General features: G+C 43.3%; 1 protein-coding gene across 1 annotated transcript in view; it reads right to left on the bottom strand.

The window, feature by feature from the left end:
- Nucleotides 1–3,980: 3,980 nt before the first annotated feature.
- The window catches only part of LIPH (lipase H), a 46,889-nt gene continuing 28,638 nt past the window's right edge, over nt 3,981–22,231 (bottom strand). The window contains exons 5-10 of the mRNA XM_059391352.1: nt 20,959–21,048; nt 17,790–17,957; nt 16,340–16,435; nt 14,331–14,442; nt 6,268–6,441; nt 3,981–4,677 (exon numbers count right to left, since the gene is read on the bottom strand). Of these exons, the coding sequence (XP_059247335.1) occupies nt 4,590–4,677; nt 6,268–6,441; nt 14,331–14,442; nt 16,340–16,435; nt 17,790–17,957; nt 20,959–21,048 (728 nt within the window). The 3' untranslated portion in view covers nt 3,981–4,589. The remainder of the gene's footprint in view (nt 4,678–6,267; nt 6,442–14,330; nt 14,443–16,339; nt 16,436–17,789; nt 17,958–20,958; nt 21,049–22,231) is intronic.

The raw sequence follows: 22,231 nt of genomic DNA, 5'->3' as shown, positions 1-22,231 counted from the left end.
GAAGGCTGTCTGTGAGCACTGCTGAAGGCTGCATCTGTGAGTGCCGAACAGGGCACAAACCCCCATCTGCCCCTCCTGAGTCCCTGCTCCTTCCTCTGCGCAGTAGTGCCTCCCAACAAGCAGGTGAAAATCCAGACCTCCAACCGAATTGGGATCTGGAGATTATCTGTCTAGAGCAGACAGTCAGAACAAGGGGAGGGGACATGGCTTCCTAGATAGACCACGAGACTTCGGAAAGGAAGAGTAGCTGACAGAGGCCACACACCAGAGCCTATTTTCTCACCCTATGCTACCTTCTTGAGAGAGAGGACTGAGATCAGAAGACTGGTATGGAAATCGTGGAACCAGAGAACAAGATGGCGCACTTAGGGATGTCGGTGAGTGGAAGGAGTGTCCCAAGAGCCCAAGAAGCAATGTTAGAAAAGGAAACCATGTGCAGGGTCAGAGTCCATGGGAAAATGCACCAAGCAGACCTGAGGGTATGGGCTTCCACCAACCTGAAGGGGGTAACGGACCTCTGACAGAGCTCTTTTGGAAGATGCAAGCCTGATTTCCTACAGGCTCAGTCAGTACTTGCTGCCTGACCTGCCTCACTCCTTGGGATTCCCGTTCTGATTCCTCCAGCTCAATTTGTCTGCTTGGGGAAGAAGCCTTGGACTGTGCGCCCCACTTCCATCCCACCTCCACACTGATCTGTCTACCAGACCCAGCACCTGTGGCGCTCATTCTAACCAGCTGGTGCACCACCTGGCATCTTCAGCAGCCTCTGTTGAGCCCATTCATTTACAGCATATGCCCAGGCAGCCTGATGAAGGACAACTGTAACCCCCGACCAAGGACACATGCTGGACTGAGAAGCAGGTAGTTGCCTGTGGCTCGAGGAATTGGGAGGGAAGAAAAGGCAAAAGGTTGCAATGAGAGTAGACTAGCCAGGCACTCAGCGAGACTCTTTGTCAATAGCACTCAGGCTCCTTTTATGGCTGGATCGGATCAGCAGAGAGCAATCGAAAGGAGTAGCTTGAGGACCACGGGATTTAGCTTCCCTACCCCATTCCAGCCACAACTGATTGGAATGGGATGGACACCTTCCCCAAGAAGAGGATCAAAGCGCTGCTTTCTCTCCCTGGATTTTGGAATTGGGCCACCTAGTGATTGAACAGCTGGGGACACAGTAATACCAAGATCTCAGTGGTCCACAGCTGCCCTGTGAGGGAGCCACGCTGAGTCAGAGAGACTCAAGGTAGAGCATAGGGTCAGTTGAGGCCCATCTCTTTTGCTCAAGGCTCTGGGCTGCCCTGACCCCAACGCTTCCTGAAAGCTGATGGTTGAGCTCTTGGGTTTCTACAAATCCTCTCTCTAGTAACATTTGCATTCGTATGAGTAGATTTCTGTTACTGGCATTCAAAATCTTCTTGGCTAAGCTAGGTTTTGCAGGACTGAGAGCACCAGGCAGGGGTCCAAGGATAAGAGGTTCCAAGTTTAGGGTTTGTTAAGTGTATTGCTGTCTAACTCCAAGTGGAGGTGACTCCCTTGAGTCCTGAAGGTGAACCCACTGCATTCTGTCCAGCAGACACTGACTACTTGCTCTGTGCCTCGTGCTATGCCAGGTGCTAGGGCAACAAATACGCCACAACCGCTCTTGGCAGTGCTCAGTCTCAGAAGAGGTACAGACATGGAAACAGAATACAATGCAGCCTAATACAAGCAGTGAGGATACACATACAAAGTCAGTGGCAGAAGGGAGTTGTGGAAAGCAAGAGGGGACTTTGAGCCACAGCTTGGAGTCATCCAGGAATGCCGGAGGGACCTGGAGGATTTTAGCCAAGGTGCTCAAATGGGGGAAGTGGAGGACAGCAAGATCTCCTTGCCTTCGGGTCGGGTGGTTTTGGTGAAGAATGGTGTCAGGACCATCCGGAAGGTTCTAGAGAGGAGTGAAAAAAAAAAAAAGAGCCAATCTCTCTCTTTTCCTGGGGAGCCGAGGAGATGGGTAGTGGGTCTGCAGAGAGAATGGAAACAATAATAAAGAAGTGCTGGGCGGAAGGCTAAGGCAGAGAAGGGGGTGCGACTCTGTGGAAATGGGCGATGGCTGGGAGTGGAGGGTGCTTTTGAACTGCACATGGTTCCACGGGGCTCAGAAGATTCCGGGAGGTGTTCATCCCACTATGTCCTGGGCACAGACGACATTGTAGGTGCCACATGAGGCTCCGGGCCCTACCTTTTGTGGAGCTTCTAATGGAGATGACAGACATTAATCAAATACTCTCACAAATAAATATAAGGGGGAAAAAAGCTCAGTAGGAGATAATTGATGAAGATGGGAGGGAGGTGGGTAGACTGCAGTTTAATGGCATCTCGGATTTGGGATTCAGAAAGAGATTCTGACAAAGAAGACAGAGGAGAGGCAAGGATAGCAAGAAACCGGGAAGTTCAGGGGCCTCAGGAGAACCTGCGAAGGGAGTGGCCACACCTGCCTTCACTTCACCAGGTCGCTGTCAGGTGAGACTCATTGAAATTCATCTCCACCCAGTGAGCAAATTTCATGCCTTCCTTTACTCATTCATTCGTTCATCCGTTTGTCCAGCCATCCGCCCATTCCCCAGTGAGCCGGGTACCATGCTAGGAGACACTAAGGAAGAAGCCGAGAGACCTCCCTGGCCAAAGGAGTTCATAAATGATAGCTATGCTACTCCAACATTTTCTTGCTGTAGGTTTGGCCCCCGCCTACCAGGTGAGGGGAAGAGGACAAAGAAGTGGCGCGCTAGTCAAAACACGGGACGAGGGGTGCTTGGGTGGCTCAGTCAAAGGTCTGCCTTTGATTTGGGTCATGATCCCAGGGTCCTGGGACTGAGTCCTGCATGGGGCTCTCTGCTCAGCAGGGAGTCTGCTTCCGCCTCTGCTTCTGCTCCTTCCCCCAGCTCGTGCTCTCTCTCTCGGTCTCTCTCCCCAAATAAAGAAATACAATCTTAAAAAAAAAAAATACAGGAGCAGTAAAACTCTAAAAAGAAATAAGGGCCTACCGGCACACTGATCTCTCTATGCACAATGGCTGGAGAAATGTGGGAAGAGGGACAGGCAGGAGCATCTCTGAGTCTCAATCCTTCTCAAGCTCATTCTCCATGTGATACACAGAGACATACGTACAAGATGTGCCACACAGGAAGGCATAGAGTTCTCCAGTTTATCACATAAAGACTCCCATTTCTTTTAAAAGGGCTCTTCTCAGGGAAAGCAGCAGGAAAACAGTCACTTGGATGAGGAGGAGGTTATGGGCCTGTGACACTCCAGAATCTGGGGAATCTTATAGTAGTGGCCACAGCTATGGGATGGGTGGTGCCACTCCTTTGGCTCTGTGCCTGCGCTGCATCCAGCCCCGGGGATGGTCCACCCTTGGTTCTGGCCTCTCTGGCCTTGGCCCTCCAGGGCCTCTTGACTTAGCTGCTGCCGTCACTCCAGACTCACTGAGCATACCTACTCCTGGGGCAGCCCAAGAATTTTTCCAACTGGAGCACACTGGTGTAGGATCTGATTCACGTTAGTGACACAGGTTACTCAGCATCATTCCAAAAGGTGAACATTCATGACCTCCTACAGGTGGATGGCAGATAGCATGTGTTCATTTCCCATTTCCATATTCTCTTAATTTCCTTCAAATAACCATGAATTGTGTCAGTAACAAGGACAAACATTTCCGAAGGACTGCTCAAAATGAGAGTTGCCTGGAAAGTGACCCTTCTTCATCTCGAGTGAAAAACAAGCTTTTTTTCTCCTGCCTCTCGCTCCCTCCATGGTCACTGTGAGCGAGCCTGTCCTACCACTTCAGCTACCTTCCCCTGCCCCTTCGCTTACTGTCTAGTCCCAGCAGCTGCCCCCCATCCCCCGTGCTGTCCCTCTGTCCCCCCTTCCTCCACACACCAACCCACTTTAGAGCAGGTGGGGTGTAGCTTTCCTGCCTTCCCAGAGCGAACAGCTCAAGAGACAGGTTGTTGTTGAGGATGAGAAACTCTCTTGTTGCATCTTAGATCAGCCATATCAAAATAAATAAAAACATATTCACATTTACCAAACCACTCACGGATGTGGTCCCCATGGGATTTCAAAGAACCCTTCACAGACTTGTCCCCCAAACCCACACAATAACCCTGTGAGGTAGGTCAGGCTCCATTCCTTCCTACGTATAAGGACCTGGAGGAGTTTGGCACAGGGAGTGTGGGGTCGAGTCCAAAGCGAGGTCTCCAGCCAGTCCTTCCCTTTCGGATGCTCTCCGCGCTGAGCAGAGCTGCCCCAGTGACTGGCAGCAGAGCTGACAGACCAGGACAAACAAGGTCCCAGGACGCAGCCAGACAAGGCGCTAGGCTGTGGGGAGCCTGGCTATTTCTGACTTGCCCTACTTAGGGGCTCCATTCCCAGGACCGTTCCATAATCCAAGGTCGCCTGACATTTTGCAATGTGACATCCATGGGATGTTGCTGGAAAAACACCTGCTTATTCATACTGGTTTGTGCCTTGAGGAAGAGGTGAGGTGATGCTTTAAAAAAGACTACAGTTGTAGCTTGCTTGATGTTACTGGTGCCCCTGTGTCCCAATAATGGTTACATCAGCAGCTCGGGGCAGAGGATAGGCTGGAAGACCGTCTCGATGTTTTCCATCAGCACAAGATCATACCGACACAACTCGGGCCTGAGGATGTGAGACAGAATATCCTCATCAGTCAAGTAGTAAACACATCCCGTTCTTGGAAAAGAAGTCACATTCTGTCCTTAGGATCTAACATCGTGGAGCAATTATTCCTAATGTGATAGGAGAAAGCTTATGGTAAATATCAGTGACAATAAGAAAGCAGGATGTAAGATGTTATTTGCCACCTAACTTCATCCAGGTTTGATTTTTTTAAAGATTTTATTGATTTATTTTTATTTAGGCTTAAAGCAATAATAGGAGATTAGAAGAAAAATAACCCAAACTATTCATATTTGTTGCCTCTGAATAATGACATGATGGTGATATCATTCTGTTTCTTAACACCTTCGTACTTTCCAGGTTTTATAAAATCAGTGTGTATTCTTTTTTTTTTTTTTCTTAAAGATTTTATTTATTTATTTGACAGAGAGAAATCACAAGTAGATGGAGAGGCAGGCAGAAAGAGAGAGAGAGGGAAGCAGGCTCTCTGCCGAGCAGAGAGCCCGATGCGGGACCCGATCCCAGGACCCTGAGATCATGACCTGAGCCGAAGGCAGCGGCTTAAACCACTGAGCCACCCAGGCACCCCCAGTGTGTATTCTTTTGATGATCAGGAAAAAAAAGTATTAAGGAATCCCATGGTTTTAAGATGTAATGACTGTCCTCTTAGAAGAAAGTTGTATTATTAAGTATTTCAGGGTACCCTAAACCTTTAGGAGAGAGGAACTCATAGCATAAACTACTAACTGCTCACAGCACTGTCCGCCCATAGACTGGGTGCTCGGACTGTATGTTGAAGTGGCATCAGTCACAGAGTGCCCATGCTGCCACAGCTTTGCTCTTTCTCCCCCAATTCAACTCTGTCCCCCTGCACGCACGCGCACACACACGTGCACACAGTTGCTTATTTTTTCTGAACCCATTGAGAGAATAGGTTGCTTCTCCCTTAATACATCAATGTGTATTTCCCAAGAACAAGGTCACTCAAGTTCAACATCAAGATAGTACTTTCATACTACATCAATGGAATAAAACATTCTGGTTATTCTTTACCTTTTTTTTTTTTTTTTAAAGATTTTATTTATTTATTTGTGAGAGAGAGAGTGAGAGCGAGCACAGGCAGACAGAGTGGAAGGCAGAGTCAGAGGGAGAAGCAGGCTCCCTGCGGAGCAAGGAGCCCGATGTGGGACTCGATCCCAGGATGCTGGGATCATGACCTGAGCCGAAGGCAGCTGCTTAACCAACTGAGCCACCCAGGCGTCCCTACCTTTTTTTTTTATATGAGGCTCTTTTCCACAACAAAAATACTTGCAAGCAGTGTGGGTGGAGTGATTAGGGCAGAATTATGTAACCATAAGCATGTAACATGATTTCTTTGGATTATTGGGCCATTTATCTTTAAGTGCCTACTAGTAAAATTTTCTTCAATTATGGGGTTACTGGTTTTTATCATGTCTATTTTTGGAAAACCCCTCCCCTCCTTCATTGTAATCTATGAAGACCTATTAAAACCTCAGACCCAGAGGATTGGACAGGAACTGGTAAGGTCTTTGGAAAACAAGGGCTTGTCACACCCTGCCAATGGCTCACCTCTCTGGATGGGCAAGTGACCTTAACTTCATGCGGAGAATCCTGAGCTTGTACTTGGGGCCTATTATAGATCCTGTAGAGAACACCAAGGAAACGGTCGCCACTTTATCCAAGTCTTGACTGAATCTTGCAAGCAGACTCACTTGGTGGTATTTCTGAAATACTGCAGGTTCACTGAAAGGAAGAGATAATATTTCTAAGTGGATATAGATTGCTAATGAAAGGAAGCAGTTTTGATGCCTACAAATCACACACAAGCAGGTAGCCACTTGACCCCCAAGTTCTGCTGGATTCCAGAGAACAGCATCAATGCAGCTTCTGGCCCCAAGAATGATGAGACACTGGGGCACCAGACAAGTGCACCCACGTGCCGTACACCAGATAGCATTCTCATCTCTCAACACGTCTCCATTCCCCTGAAAGCTTCTTCGAGATAAGGATTAGTCATTTTACAGACAAGGAAACAGATGCCTGTACAGCTTAAATTCACCCAGGTCACACGGCTTACATGCACCTGTGCGAGGATTCAAGCTCACTTCTGAGTTTAAGGTTAGAGTCTTTCCATGAATCCACATTGCTAGATGTGTGTGTGTATTTCTAGCCCAGCTAGCTGCTAATAGAGAAGCTGTGCTTCAGCATCTGTTCTTCCAGTCCTGCCTCTCAAATAAGATAGCTAAATAATTTCCCAAGTATTTGATGTTTCCTACAGTTGGAATCTCACACTGAGCCTAGGGTAAACCCACGGGGGAGGTTCAGCTGGGTCAGGAGACCCTGGAGATCCTCCCGCCCTGCACTCAGAAATGGGAGGCTTGCTCTAGAAGTGAATCCTTAATTTGGAGGTGGGATTGGGGGTGGGGGAGGCACGTGTCACCCCAGCCCCACTAGAATCATGTGTAAGCCCTGTGGAGAGCAAACATGCCACATGTAAAACTAATCTGAAAGGTACCCAGATTTTGATTTTTAAAGATTTTTTTTTTTTTTAATTTGACAGACAGATCACAAGTAGGCAGAGAGAAAGAGGAGGAGGAGGCAGGCTCCCTGCTGAGCAGAGAGCCCGATGTGAGGCTCACGGAGAAGCTGGAACCCTTGTGCACTGTTGCTAGCATTTAAGGTGGTATGACCACAATGGCAAAGGATCTGGGGTCTCTTTGTAGAATTAAAAATAGAATTACCTCATGATCCAGCAATTCTACTTCTGGGTAGAAACTCCAAAGAATTGAAAGCAAGGTCTCAAAAAGATATTTGCACACCCATGTTCACAGCAGCAACATTCACAAGAGACAAGAGATGGAAGCAACCCAAATGTCCGTCAGTGGCTGAATGGATAAACCCCACGTGATATCAACACACAATGAAATATTAGCCGTAAAAAGGAAGGAAATTCACATGCTACCAGATGGATGAACCTCAAGGACATTATACTAGACGCAATAAACCAATCACAAGAAGATAAATATTGTTGGACTCCATTTATATAAGGTATCTAGAGTAATCAAATTCACAGAAATAGAAAGTTGAATGGTAGGTAGGAGAGGCTGGAGGGAGAAGGAAAAGGGAATGTTCATCAATGGGAATGGAATTTCAGTTTGCACACTGAAAAGATTCTGGAGATTTATTTCACAATAACATGACTATTCTTAACACTACTGAGCTGTACACTTACAAATGATTAAGAAAATAAACTTTATGTGTTTTCATAATGATAAAAAAATGCATTTAAAAAAGGGCACAGGCCCAATTTGAAGAGATTTCACTGGCTGGATCTGAGACAATTTAAATATCAAAATAAGTAGATGGTAGTACAATTTAAATATCAAAATAAGTAAATGGTAGTAATTTAACATGAACATTAACAAAATAAAAATCCATGAGTTCATATTGATATGACCAAACAAATGGAGGAAATGAGAAAGCTTTTCCTAAATGACGAATTAGAAAAATCCGTCATTTGACAACCAGTCGTAACAATTCAACCACAAAACCTCAAAAGTAGTGGGTAAAAGTTTGACCAGTAATGGAACATTTATTTACATGGTCTCACAGTACCTCCCTGCAATGTACTTACTAATACAAAGGAGAAACAGTAACTTGATAGTGAAGAAGCCTGTCAGCAACCCCCTTAATGAACTGATCCACGTTCATGGAATAAAGCAAAGCTGTGGGCCTCCTGAGAGGGCACGCTGAGCCAAACAGAGCATCACTTCTACACCCCTTTTGCAGGAGATGCGCGAACTGAATGTAATCACGAGGGAGCATCAGACAAGAACCCAGACTGAAGGCATTCTAAAAATAACTGACCGGTACGTGTCAAGGTCAAGGAAGGATGGAAGGTTGCAAGTGAGGACACAAGTGACAGGATGACCAACGGCAGCCAGTCGCCCTGAATTGGATACCCCTCCGAGAACAGCTGTGCAACCACAAGCAGGTAGGGCCTCAGGAGAGGGTGAGGCCACCGGCAGATGGTGAAACCCAGTGGGACAGATGGAAGGCAGGAGAGGGGAAAACCCTCCTGTAGCTGAGAAGCCTGTCTATGAGTACAGGTGGAACCCTCTCTTCCACCTGGAGGGAAATCTGGAAATACCTGGGGCGGCACTACCCAAGGGACTGGGGTCATACCAGAATAAATGGAGTGAGAGCTGGTGACCTACGGGTTAGGACCCATAATAGGAGCCAGATGTTTGCTTCTGGTAGGATGTGCCCTAGTGATGGATACAATTAAAAGCAAAACTCAAAACCTTTTACATTGCACTGAGCGAAGGGGAAAGTGAAGATTATTGAGAAACCTTAAAAATTGGTGGAGGTAGAAATACTGAAATCACATCACCTTTTGGTGGCCTTTTGTGAAAGCTGGTAATGGGTTTTCTTTTTCATGGCTTTGCAGTGCAATAGGAGAGGGAACAGAGCCACTCAAGGAGGGGAGTTGAATGGAAGAGTCCGCAGAGGGGTGAACTAAAAATGAATTCTAAGTAAACAACTCTCCTACTGTCTAGGGTGGGGGTGGGCAGAAACAATCTCTGTCAAAATCTCAGCTTCCTTCCCCTCCCCCAGAAACCGACTAACTGATTTAAAATCCATAGGGAAATTCAATAGACCCAGAACAGTCAAACAACTTTGAAAAGGACCAAACTTGGAGCACCTGGGTGGCTCAGTCAATTAAGTTCTGAGTCTTGATTTCACCTCAGGTCACAATGTCAGGGTCCTGAGATCAAGCCCCGCGGTGGGCTCCATGCCTGGAGTAGAGCCTGTTTAGGATTCTCTCTCTCCCTCTGCTGACCACCCCCACTACCCAGCATACGCTTCCTCTCTCTCTCTCTCTAAATAAAAAAGAAAGGAAAAAGACCAAATTTGGGAGATTCATACTTCCTGATTTTAAACTTTGTGGGAGGGCGCCTGGGTGGCTCAGTGGGTTAAGCTGCTGCCTTCGGCTCAGGTCATGATCTCAGGGTCCTGGGATCGAGTCCCGCATCGGGCTCTCTGCTCAGCAGGGGCCCTGCTTCCCTTCCTTCTCTCTCTGCCTGCCTCTCTGCCTACTGTGATCTCTCTGTGTCAAATAAATAAATAAAATCTTTTAAAAAAATAAAATAAAATAAACTTTGTGGGAAAGCGTCAGTAATGCTATAGTGGGCTACATGACACTGTGGTACTTGCATTAGGATAAATACATAGATCAATGGAAGAAAATTCCGAGTCCAGAAATAAACTCTCTCACTGACTGTCAATTGATTTAGGCAAAGGTGTCAAGACATTCACAGAGAAAGAATAGGTTTTTCAACAAAGGGTACTGTGACAACTGGGTATCCACAGGCAAAGGAATGAAGTCAGACCCCCTACCTCATTCTATGGGCAAAAATGAACTCAAAATGGATAAGACCTAGATGTGAGACCTAAAACGATAAAGGACTTGTGTCCAGAGTATATTCACAACCCTTGCAACTCAACAGTAAAAAGGTAAATAACCCAATTTTAAAACAAGGCACATAAAACCTGTACCCAGATGTTTATAGCGGCTTTATTCAGAATTTTGGAGACTTGGAAGTAGCCATGATGTCCTCCAGTAGAAGAATGGATAAGTAAACTGTAGTACATCCAGACAAGAGGATATTATTCAGTGCTTAAAGGAGATCAGCTAGTAAGCTACGAAAATACATGAAGGAAACCTAAATCCTATTGCTAAGTGAAAGAAGCTACTCTGGAAAGTTTACATACCAGACAATTCCGACCACATGACATTCTGGAAAAGGCAAAACTATGGAGACAGAACAAAGACCAGTGGTTGCCAAAGGTTAGAGGGAAGAGATGGATATAATAGGCAGAGCACTGAATATTTTTAGGAGTATAGGATCTACTCCATGATCCTATAATGGTAGATACAGTGTTCTTCTATGTTTGTCACAACCCATAGAATGTACGCCACCAACAGTGAACCCTAATGTAAACTATGGACTTTGGCTCATGACAATAGGTGTACCACTCCATTACCCAGATTTTGATAGTTGGGGAGGCTGTGTGTATGGGGCCAAGCGCGCATATGGGAAATCTCTGCACTTCCTGCTCGATTTCGGGAATCTAACACTGTTCTATTTTTTTAAAAGATTTTATTTATTTATTTATTTATTTATTTGACAGAGATCACAAGCAAGCAGAGAGGCAGACAGAGAAAGAGGAAGGGAAGCAGGCTCCCCGCTGAGCAGAGAGCCTGACTTGGGGCTTGATCCCAGGTCCCTGGGATCATGACTTGAGCTGAAGGCAGAGGCTTCAACCCACTGAGCTACCCAGATGCCCCTCTAACACTGTTCTAAAAAATGAAATCTATGGAAAAGGAAAAATGAGTAAAGGACCTGAATAGACATTTCTCAAAAAAATATATAGAAATGGCCAGTGAGCGCATGAGAGACACTCAAAGCGATTAATCCTTAGGGAACTGCAAATCAAAACCACAAGATATAACATAATGCTCACTAGAATGGCTACAATAAAGAAAACAGACCTGCCTGTGATATTTACACAAAATGTGAGAATGCACACAAAGGAATATTATTCAGCCTTTATCAAACAAGATAAAGTCTTGCTGTCTCATGCTGCAACATGGATAAAACTTGATTATTATGCTAGGTGAGATAAGCCAACCACAAAAAGATGAATATTATGTGAGTCCACTCATAGGAGTAGTCAAAATCATAGGAACACTATAACAGTGCTTGCTCAGGGCTAGAGGGTGAGGGAAATGGGAGTTGTTATTTAATGGGTATAGAATTTCAGTTTTACAAGATGAAAAAGTTCTAGGAGGTCTGTTTCACAACAATGTGAACATACTTTCAAAAATTATTGAGATGGTAAATTTTATGTTTTGTGTTTTTCTATCACAATGCAAAAGAAACAAATTTTAAATAGGTATTAACAGTGTTGGCAGGGATGTGGGGGAAATTAGAACTCTCACACATGGCTGGTGGGAATGTAAAATGGTGCAGCCGCTTTGGAAAAGTTTGGCATTTTCTGAAAATGTGTGGAATACACAGTTATCGTATGGCCCAGCAACTCCACTCATAGGTATATACCCAAGAGAAATGAAAACGTAGGTACACACGGAAACTGGTACACATATGTCCATAGTGGCATTATTCATAATGGCCAAAAAAGTGGAAACAACCCAAATGCCCGTCAACTGATACAAGGATAAATAAAATGTTGTATGTGTGAAGAGTGGCACGGTAGAAGTGAGCTGGGCCCATAACCCAGAGGTCAGTGGATCGAAATAAAATGGGATCTATCCATACCACGGAATATTATGTGGCCATAAAAATAATGAAGTCGTGGTACTGCTATAGAATCTTGAAAATATTATGCTGAACAAACAAACCAAAAAACCCAGACACCAAAAGGCCACATACTGTATGATTTCATTTATGTGACACGCCCAGAATATGTAAATCTATAGAAATAGAAAGCAGATGAGTGGTTGACAGGAGCTGGGGAGGAAGGAGGAACGAGGAATTACTAATAGGTATGGGGTTGCTTTCTGAGATTATAAAAATGTTCTGGAATCAGACGGTAGTAATGTTTGTACATTTTGTGAATATACTAAAAACCACTGAAATGTACATTTTAAGAGGGTGAATTTTATGGTAGGTGAATTATATCTTAATTTTTTAAAGGTTTAAGAATAAAAAGAAATACATCCAAGATATGGATAGAGGGAAAATCGCCAAGCAGATAATATCCTTGAGTGTGATTCCATTTGTACCCATAGTCCGGTAAGACTGAATAAACTCGGGGCACATTCTCTGATACTATTGTAAAAACACTCAAAACTAAAAGTTTACCTGGCAAAGAAAGAGAAAAGTAGACATATTTCACCATGTAATAGAACAACCATTTCCCTTTTTTCCCCGGATATTCTCTGATATGGTGATGACTTTTTCACAAATGTGACTGAGAATGACTAAATGTGAATGAAGGACAGATGTTAAGGTCACGATCTTAATCAAGAGAAAAACCTTCACATTAGAAAGTCCTAGTCAGGAGAGATTTACTACCTAAGATTAAAATTCCTAAAACAATGTAAAGCCGATATGTAACCAGTTATTAGCATGAATAACCAATTTTTTTAAGTGACCACGTCTCATTTGTAACTGCAATTTCCCCTGCTGTTTCTAAGAATCTCCAGATGAGGTCTCTGCCCAGCTTCCTTACTGAGGATCACAGCCTGTAAACCGCCTGGCGCTGGTTATTCAAGATGCGTCCCCTAGCGGTGCCCTCCCTGAAAATGCAGCCTCACTGGGCTTGGGGCCATTGGCGTTCGAGGGAGTGTGGTATTAGCCAATGACCCTCTAGTCCTTAAATATAAAATACAGATAATAATACCATCTCACGGGGTTTTAGTGGGACCTGCATTAGCCAGCATGTGTAATGTGCTTAATTCAATAAACAAAGGCTGTTATTATTATGATCCAAGGATGCCTTAAAAAAAAAAAAAAGCCACCTCCATACCATCAAAACACACAGCTTTCCTATTCATCTACATGGTAAACCCATAGGTGACATTCAGTTTCAGATGACATTCCATTTGGTTCTCTATGAGTGAAGTTAACAGACAACCCAAGTGCCTACTAGATAATAGGACCCCCAAAAATGTTTCCTGAGTAAATGAATAAAATGAGCCTCAAACTTCTTCGCTTAAAGGTTTTTGAGTTATATTCCCCCTTTCTCCTGATTATAAAATTAATGGAAGAAAACAATTAACCATTTTTAAACTCTATATATGCAACATCATATAAAAGTAAAAGAAGCTGAAAAGAGAAAAGTGAAGAGAAGCTGAAAAAAGCACTCATATTCCTACCACAATCTAATAGGCATATTTTTTTTTGGCACTGTTGAACTAATTTTATACCTTCTATAATTTGATGCCCTTCATTTTTCACATAGCATATTATAAGCATGTCATTTAATGTTTCATAAATTAATATATAAGTAATATTTTATTACATGATAATATTTAATTAACCATTTCCCCATCATTGGATTTTTAGGATGTTTCCAATTTTCTTTTGCAAATCACATTTTCTGAGTTTCAGAAACATACATATATATGTTTACATATTTGCATATTATGAACTCAAAAAAGGTTGAAATGTGTGGCGGGATAGGTGTCTTTAGGGGTGGGATTGTTGGGATGGGACAAGTACTTGCACTTTCATGTTACAATGTTTCTTTACTGTTTAAATCCTTTACAGCAAGCAAGGATGACTTTGGCAATTAAATGTTTAAACAAAGGAAGGAAGCAGGAGAGGGAGGAAGGGAGGGGAGAGAGAGGGAGGAAGAAAGGAAGGGAGAGCAGAAGGGAGAGAAAGAGGGTGGGAAGAAGAAAAGAAAAGAAATCTCTACACTGCTTTCATTTGTAAAGAGCCTGGAGGGTCAAGAGCCACAAGAAGCAACTGCTCTCTTAGATCTTTTGTGGAACAAGGACAAGTACAACCCTATAAATAAGAAAGTGAGTATGTTTGGGATATGATTTCTCTGCACAAAAAGGGAGATGCCAAACTGCAAACTATCCCAGCCCAACTTACTGATTGATTTTGGATTCTGTGATGTTTCCAGCTTTGTCTTTCAGTTTGATTGTAATGGACCCTCTTCTTATGTTCTTGTTCCAAGCTATAATGTCCACAAAGTAATGATATACTACAAAACAAGAAGAGAGCACAATGAGAGAGGCGCACTCTCAGCTGGTCCCCTGAAAGGTCAATTCCTAAAAAACCCAACCTCCCTCATAACTTGAGTGTCTTGTGATTTCCCCTCCTAGAGTCTCTGCGAAGATCCAGGGCAGAATTTTCTAATAGTCCTTTCCATTCTTTTCAGTAAAGATGGGCTGGGTGATGGTGGCATTCAGTGGTCTCCCGTTGTCAGGTGTAGGCATCACAGTTGGACTGGTGTTCCCACCTTATGGACTGAGATATCATGGTCTACTGCTGAATAAGACTGGTTCACTGCACTCTCTCCCCATGTAGAATAACCCAACCAGGTGGCCATGCAGAGACACTCCAGAGCAGACAAGGTCTTCCATAATCTGGGCCACGTCCACCAGCCTCTCTCATGTCGTCCCCAGTCATGCCCTATCACCGGCACTGCCAGGCTGTCTTTTGCTACTGGGCCTTCTCCCACTTGGACACTCTGACTTTGCCAGCTCATCCTTCAGGTCTCAGCTCAATGTCACTTCCTCCAGGTCAGGCCTTCACTGACCCTCAGACTAAGCCAGGTTTCCCTCTTAGAACTCTTATCATGCTCTGGTATTCTCCCATTAGTCAGCACACTTATCTGAATTTACAAATGCAAGAGAAAAAAATGATCATCAAAAAACCTGGTAAGTATATGGGTACATCTATACAAATATTGCCTGAGTAACGTCTTATGGAGTTAAAAAAAAAATAAAGCTAAAATACACGACAGCAGTAACTGGGCAGGGATTCCTCTTTGTAATCCTGGAAGTAGTGCCTTCTAGACACTCAGTATACTCCTACTGAATAAGTCAGAGTGTATGATGTGTTCAGAGAATTAGTCTTCCTCCCCACTCTTTGCTTCCCAAGGTCACAGATGCTTTGGGAAAATGGGGAACCCACCATGACAGCCACACTTGCTATCTCTCGATCAGACTTGCCAAGAAGGGAATGGAGGCTCAGGGATATGTTGGTCCCATAAAGGAATTAGGTTAGCCCTAGTGTTGCCATTTCATGGCCCATTATTATTCGGGCACTTGTCTCACTTGAACTGGGCAGACAGCAAACCCTGGGCTGCCACAAATGGCTCCAAAGGAGGAGGGAAACCCACTGATCTGCAACCTCTTTCATTAGGGTGCTCCTAAGAAAAATGAAAGGGGGAAACAAGACGGTAAGATATGCCCAGGAAAATCCCTACTTGATTCACAGGGCATCTAATCATCTCCTGCCCCATTTAGCCCCCATCTGGAATACTCAAACTCTCAATGTCACTAGAAGGTCATCATGGTTGCTTTGTAGATGTGGCTGACACCTGGTTTTACCTGGGCACAATGTCAAGTTTTGGGGGGGGGCTAAGCAAATTTTCTGGAAGATCTTAGCAATCAGAATGGTTATCCAGGGGACGCCTGACTGGCTCAGTCAGTAGAGCATGTAACTGTTGATCTCAGGGTCATGAGTTCAAGCCCCACATGAGGTGTAGAGTTTGCTTAAAGATACAAATGTATTTTTTTATTAAATTTTTTTTAAATTAAATAAAAAAAAAGAATAGCCATCCAGCAAAGCTAATAATCATGTTTGTTGAGATTTAATCCTTATAACCCAGAAGATAGGCATTATTATCCCCATTTTTACCTAGCAGGACACCGAGACTCAGAGAGGTTAAATGTCTTGACCAAGGTCACATAGTTATTATGTGGTGGAGTCAGGATTCCACCCAACTCCTTCTAGCTCCAAACTATGACCTTCATTTGCCAGGAGGTAGCCCAGAAGCCATTTGCCAGGAGGCAGCCAGGAAGCTGAGACTCTGCCATTTAACAAAAAAGGAGGGGGCTGGGCACAAGCAAACCACCACATCCAGCACTCACTGCAGTATGGCTCCTTCTCAGCTGTGTCAAAGAATGCTTTAGTCATAGGAGGATCTTTCTGCTTTAAATACTCTTTCCAATTATCAGCATAATAGCCTGTAAAGCAAGTTGGAAAAATGGAACATTAACATGTATTATGGAAGTGTCAAAGCTGCTGGGGAGGTAGTGAGAGCAGTGAGTTGACCGCCCACACCCCCAAGACAACCCCCCTCTTACACCCACCCTACAGGAGGATGTCCAGAGTCAGCCACCAGGGCATTGCCCCCTCGACCCCGCATCCACCGCCCCTTCTTGCTACCCTCTCCCTCAGAGCTGGGACTTGCAAAATGACCCCACAGTGGCTCTCCCCCATTTTTACTGACATTGTATCACACTGGTTCTCAGTAGCCTGCTAGTTCTCTCACACACTGGGTAGACTAAGAATAGCGCTGACATTTTTCAGTAATACACTCATTTTATAGATAAAGCTGATTCAGGTTTATACCTCAAATAGCATCACTCTTGCTAAGCATTGTGCTTTCTTGAAGAACTACAATTAGGCCCCTAAATTGCACAGAACCTGAGCTGGCGAGGACCATGTGAACAAGTAGGGGACTCTTCTTCCTGTCTGTGCCTGCAGGAATGAGGCTGAGCTAGCTCTCTCTCTCTCTCTCTCTTTCTCGCTCTCTCTCTCTCTCTCTCTCAACTCTGTCCGCACCCTTAGAGAATGGCCTTCACATGCTGCCTTGACCAATCCAGAATGGGAACATGAGTAATTTTTAAGAGTTTCCTAGAGCTTTCCAATTAACTTAGGCACAATCAAGGTTGAGAACCCCTTGTCTGCAGCACGACCTGATGTTAACATGGGTTTTTCCTTCTAACAATTAGACAAGTCTCTTGATCATCCAGTTTCAAAGTCCTCACAATCTGGAATATTTCTACCAATCCTTGGCAAATATGCAAGCAGCCTCCGCAGTCTATCTGTGACCCCCCATTCCAAACTGTACATGCACATAAGAACCAGGGTTCAATGTAAGGGCATTTCAGACAGTTTGTTGGAAAGGATCTTTCTGCAAGGCTCGTTTGACAGCAAAGTCTGGGCCCACTGTGACCCTCCCCCAGCAGAGAGGTTGTGTGCACAAAGAGGAGACATGTCCCCATGGGAGCAGGCTATGTAAGGTGACTCTACCCTAGGTGGGCTTGGAAACTAGTCTGGAAACTTCTTTTTTATGCTCGAGTGTCCAGGGAGGTTGCACTGCCCTCTGGATGAAATTGGATACAAATGGATTTTCTAACACATGAGTGGGAGGTCCAAGAGTACTTCACAGAACAAATTGGCTGGAAAAAGCAAAGTAAAAATTTTTTTACACCACGTCATTTTCAGGTCCATTTTTAGATAGTAAAATGGTGTGGGATCCTACTAAAAATGAACTCTTTGTGAATCAGAGGGGAAAACTCTTATTGGACTTACCCAAAAGGGGACAGGACTCCTTTTGTGCTATGCCACAGTTGACACACTTGCCGTTCCTATAATCCCGATAGGAGTCACAGGGATACGCGGTGATGGAACAGTTCTCTCTCAGGGAAGAAAGGTATAGGTACACGGACCTCTGGTGGTCACACTTAAAATACTGCACTCCTTGATCGTAAAAGGAACGAGGAAAGAGTAGAGCAGGTGTAGCATTTAACAATGGTGCGTCACATGGTACACGCACGATTCACCCCGTCTCCTAGATGCCAGGCACTGTGCTAAAAACTTCAGTGTATTTTATCCCATTGAATCCTTATAAAAACCCATAGATCAGGATTCCTGCTGGCACGTGGCAGGATAACAGAAGATAGGCATGATTAACCCCATTTTACCCAGCAGGACACTGAGACTCAGAGAGCTTAAATGACTTGACCAAGGTCACGCAGCTATTTTGAGGTAGAATTAAGTTTCAACCTATGTCCTTCCTTTGTCATTGTGAAAAGGAAGAGAAAAATCCAATGACAGTTTCTCCAGAGACGCTCAGCAGAAGGCAAACACATTTAAACTAGTAAAGACAGAGAAAGAAGGCACTGAGGATTCCTCCCAAGGAAGGCAAGCAGAGGAGAGGGCTTTGAAAAGGAATGGGGGATGCTTCCACTCTGAGAGCAGAATAGAACAGGAATGTGAAGAGTGACCTTGTAAACTCAAATGAGGAGAGATAGAATGGCTCCCTCAGGTGAGATCTTAATCGAGGTCACCTCTCAGAGGTGAGGGTTTATAGGCAGGGAGATCTTAGAATAGATGCATGAGGAGTGATCACAGGAGTTGGCAAGAAATAAACATAAGGATTCTCTAGTACTTTTGAGAGCCATGAAAAAGCTAGCAAGTTTGCCTGGACTTTGTATTCAATGAACAAGGCTCTATGGCAGCTCCAGAATGTTCTCACGCCAAAGTGGGGGCTGACACGGTAGAGACCTAAAGGAGTCTCTAGTGGGTGTACACAGGGCATTCATGAGAGAAGCCCAGAGGTAGGGGTTCCACTTTTGCTACAGGGTGTAGGGTGAAGTAAGAGGACTGAACAATGAGGGGTGGCACTGGAAGCCATGAATGGGCAAGAAGAGGTAAGGCAAGCCTCCAGTTCGTTCCTAGTGGGTGCCATTAGTGCAGTGACGAGAGAGGAAGGCAGCAAGGTGTGGAGATGGCATCAGGAGAGCTGGACATGACAAAGCACCGTAGCACACAACACTGAAAGGTTGTTGGAAGGTGGATGGGTCTATGGGTCTGATGATGAAGTCAGTCATTCAGGAAAGGGAACAGGGCCCCAAAGATGGGCAAACAATGGAGGTGAGGGTCTGAGTAGGAAACAGTGAACCCCAGAAGAGGAGTTATGATGATGAGCAGGTGGCTTGGAGAGGCTTTCAGTGCTGAATCAGACCCATGTCTCCTCCTCCCCCAGAGTCCACTTATGCCCACAGAGGAGATCAGTGAAGGACAGAAATAAACCAGGGCAAGAGAAGAAAAGCGTGGGTTCGCATCGGGCCAAGCTGGACTGGACTAAATCTGACAGGTCAGTATTGACTTACTGTTTTTGGAACTTCCACTTGCAGAAACAATGACATTGATAACAATACAGAGAATGTCCTTAATAAGCAAAGCACACTATCTTTGGCTCCTTAGAGGTAGTGACGCTTACCACATGGGAAAGGATTTGTACACCCACCATTTATGGTACAATATGGCTGACCCTACTTATGCCAATTCATCTGGATCATTTCCAAACACCACGTCATTCCCATGGGGCTGTACACAGCTACCATTTTGTAATAAGATTATCTTTTTCTAGAATCATATTCATGATTATTTAACTTTCTCTAGCAATGGTCAAATACATACTTAGAGCAATTGAGGATGGGTTTTTTATTCTGTCCCCCGCATTACTTTTATGTTCCCTTCTAGCTATCCATTTTTTTTTTGTTTTATGAGTTTTTTCTCATTATAAAATAATACATGCTCATTTAGAAAATATAAAATAATAGGAAATGATGACGCAAAAATCACCTATAAGTCCAATATCCAGAGTTCACCACTAATAATTATTTTCAGCATTTACGTTTAATCTTTTCTTCTATACTTACAAATGTACAAATATACATTTAAAGAAACAAATTGGGATCATACTGTAGAGTTTTGTGTCTTTTGCACTTAACATCCCACTGTAAGCATTTTCATTAATCTGAAAATATGACTTTAAACAATTATATTCCTTTATGTGGGCATCCCATACTTATTTAACAATTTTCCATGTTGGATATTTTAGACTATTTCTAAAAATTTAGCGTTTATAAATAATGCTATGTCAGGTATCTTTGCACTTTGACTTCTGTCTACCTTTTCCATTATTTCTCTAGGAGGGATTTCTAGATATGAAATTTCTAGATCAAGGACATACCTTTTCAAGAGAGAAAAATCATTTGTATTAGCTTTTAATCATATGGTTATGGTTACTTGCTTTTTAAAATTTGGTTTTTAAATTAAGTATAATTAATATACAGTGGTTTCAGGTGTACAATATAGCGACTCAGCCATTCTGTAGATTACTCATTACTCAGCATGGTGAGTGTGCTCTTAATCCCCTTCACCTATTTCCCCCATCTTCCCACCCACCTCCTCTCTGGTAATCTTCTGTTTGTTCTCTATAATTAAGGGTTTATTTTTTTCTCTTTGTCTCTTTTTTCTTTGTTCACTTGTTTTATTCTTAAATTACACGTATGAGTGAAATCATGTGGTATTTGTTTTTCTCTGACTAATTTCACTTAGCATGACACCCTCTAGATGCATCCATGTTGTGGCAAATGATTTAATTCATTCCTTTTCATGACTGAGAAATATTCCATTGTATAAATACACCGTATCTTCTTTATCCATTCATCTATCGGTGGAAACTTGGGTTGCTTCCATATCTCGGTTATTGTAAATAATGCTGTTATATATTTTTTTAAATAGTGTATTTGAGTAATAATTTTTAAGACATAATTGATACTAACACTGCATCTATCTTCTCAGATTATTTGTTTTCTATTAAAAACTATTACCCATAGAATAAGATCAGATTTTTAAAATAAGCCTTTTAAAACCACTACTGTGCAAGATGTGAAGGATCTGCACTTACCTCCCAATATCGTTTTGGGACAACCGGGTTGATCCAATCCTCCATTTGGGTAGAAGTCTATGTTTCCTAATGGTTCCCTGTAGCCCAGGGCTAGAGAAGAACATATTGTGCTTTTATTTTTGAACTTTTCACGTTGCATAGTTCATTTGCTGGAAGAATATAGGCAGGGACTATGTTGTTGTTGTTATACCTATTTAAATATTTTGTCCAAAGTTACCCAGCTAGTTAGTTAGAAAGCAGTGATTTCCAAATACGAGACTATGAAGACAGCAATGAAATTTATTTCCATTCTTTCTCTATAGGCAGGGGGTTTTGATCACTCATTCACAGCAAGTCTGATAAAATGATAACATTTCTTCTTTATATTTGCCTGGAACCCTCAAATTGCGGGTGTTTCCTGGGCCTCTTAACTGCATTCATGTCAGTCTTTAATGAATAAGAAAAAAGAAAAAAATGAACGTTTACTTTGTAAGAAACAAAATTTTTTAAATTGGAGACTTTCCTAGAAAATGGGGGCCAAAATAATTGTAGATTGATTTAATAACTGCTTATCCTCTTTAACTCTGTAACCACAAAATAATCAGTAAAGTGCTTGACTTGACTTAAATGATTATTTGTACACGTATACAGATAGTGCAACATTGCAATAATAGCAGCTATTATGTACTGAGAACCTACACGTGTCTGTGGGCATGGTACTAGGTGCTGTACACACCCTTCTTCTCATTTTCACAATGTCTAAAAAGTGTCCACTGGTAAATTCAGATGAAGTAAGTTACAGATGATGACACTGAGGTTCAGAGGGCTTACTGAACTAAATGATACCATGGAGAAGACAGAACCTGGGATCTCAGCCCTGCCTCTGCCTGATGGCAAAGTTTATTCTCTTTCCTCAAAGTTCACTCTCTCTCCACGAATAAAAAAATAAATTACTCTATTCCATCAAGCATTAAAATGGCATTGAGGGACTGTACTTTAGGAAGGTAATACTTTGCAAACTGCATAGTAAGAATGCATCCATTTCACAGAGACATTTCCTCTTAAGGCCAGCAGTTGCTGAATATCACACCAGACAGCCTGTGACAGGGGATCAAGGATTTTTCTTTTTGTGCAAAGACAGCCATTTCTGGGTGGGATTATGGACATTGGGGAGGGTATGTGCTTTGGTGAATGCTGTGAAGTGTGTAAACCTGGTGATTCACAGACCTGTACCCCTGGGGATAAAAATATATGTTTATAAAAAATAAAAAATTATAAAAAAATAAAAGACAGC

This window comes from Mustela nigripes, chromosome 2 (genome assembly GCF_022355385.1).
Source record: "Mustela nigripes isolate SB6536 chromosome 2, MUSNIG.SB6536, whole genome shotgun sequence".
Classification (NCBI taxonomy): Eukaryota; Metazoa; Chordata; class Mammalia; order Carnivora; family Mustelidae; genus Mustela; species Mustela nigripes.
Note: the sequence above shows the minus strand (reverse complement) of the source record. Positions and strands in the feature narration are given on the sequence as shown.